The following is a 1,526-nucleotide window of genomic DNA, read 5'->3' on the forward strand; positions in this document are numbered from 1 at the left end:
GGAGAAGGAATTGCGGCGTGACCATCCCCCCTGGGGGGCGATTTCTCGCTTTCTGTCTCTATGTCTCTCTCTGTCTGGCGAGCACACGCGCCCTATAGCGAAAAACTCTCAAAAAAAAACTGAATGTCTGTACTCTATGGCAGAAACAAAAAGGCTGGAAGGCATATTAGCAGGGAGGGTAGCTGTAGACACTAGAAATGGTATAAGAAGGGGTGGGTAATGAGTTGGTAATAGGGGGTGGGAGGTTGGGGATCAGGGTAAAAGCAAACAAAACATAATAGACACAAAAATGAAGAGATACCTGCTTATTATGTATAGACATATGGTAATATTTGATTTAGCAATATACACATGGAGACTCTAGTAATGTTCAAGTCCATAGTAGATGTGAAAATCACAACACAAGGAGCTTTTGCAAAAATGCTGGGTGGCCAAGAACCCACATGGATGATTGTGGTTTGAGTGCCAGACTAGGAGGTTTCAAACTCATACCAGAAGCATGTGTATGCATGCCCAAAATTCCAAGAGGAGGAGAATGAACTTTGGTATGGTCCCCCAGGGAGGGATATCTCATTTTCTCTGTCTCTCCAGCAAGCATCCTACAGCAAAAATCTCTTTAAAGAAAAAAAAAGGCAAGGGGCGGGGGGGAACAGGGCATATGTAATAATAATAACTGTTGGAAAGTAATGGAGATTAGCATATTTAGTTTTCAAATCTGCCCCACTGCCCAGCCATATATCTTACCAATCCAGAATGCCAGGTGCTGGCTAGGTTCCAGATGGAATGTTGAGATGTTGGTTGTGGCTGCTGCATCCATAGTTACTGGGCTAGGCCCTGTGGTGGCTGTAGTGCCATGGAGAAGCTGCAATCCTATGTGAAGCTTGGCTTTGGGCCGATATTGGGAAGCTGGATGAGGTGTTAAAAGAGCCATTGTCCGACAATTGTAAGTCCTAGGTAAAAGTAACTATTTTCTAGGTACATATTATTGAAAAAAGTGAGGTAATCTTTTTTTGTTTATTGTTTTTGCTTTTTTATATTTCTAAATATTTTTTTTAAATTGTATACATTCAATCACATTATTTAGCTTACAAAGTGAACATTTAAATATGTGAACATTTCTCTCCAGTCCTGTTGATCAAAATATCTTAAACAGATAACACACCTCCCCATCTGGTCAATGCTCTGCCTAACTATCCATCCTCCAAATGTCCTTCCCCAGGCCCCACTTCTCCACACACACTGCATCTGGCATTCACACCCATCTCTTGTGTTTGTACATCCATTAGTCAATCAGTTTCAGTCAGAGTGCAGACACTCAGTATATATTAAGTGGAGCCATACAATGTCTCTCATTCATAGCCTAGCTTCCTTTACTCAGCAGTAAATCTTGCATATTTATCCACTTTCTATCAAAAGCCAGGGCCTTGTTATTTTTTATGGCTGAGGTATTAGTATTCCATTGAGTATATGTGCCACGGTTTTTCAATCTATTATTCATCAGTACAGGGGCATTTGAGTTGGTTCCG

At 41.3% G+C, this 1,526-nt stretch overlaps 1 protein-coding gene across 1 annotated transcript in view; it reads right to left on the reverse strand.

The window, feature by feature from the left end:
• The window catches only part of LOC102498181 (olfactory receptor 7A17), a 39,506-nt gene extending 38,575 nt beyond the window's left edge, over window positions 1–931 (reverse strand). Inside the window, exon 1 of the mRNA XM_006162850.2 lies at window positions 745–931. Coding sequence (XP_006162912.2) covers window positions 745–931 — 187 coding nt within the window. The remainder of the gene's footprint in view (window positions 1–744) is intronic.
• Window positions 932–1,526: the final 595 nt, after the last annotated feature.

Source organism: Tupaia chinensis, unplaced genomic scaffold (assembly GCF_000334495.1).
Source record: "Tupaia chinensis unplaced genomic scaffold, TupChi_1.0 Scaffold140965_1, whole genome shotgun sequence".
NCBI classification, from domain to species: Eukaryota; Metazoa; Chordata; class Mammalia; order Scandentia; family Tupaiidae; genus Tupaia; species Tupaia belangeri.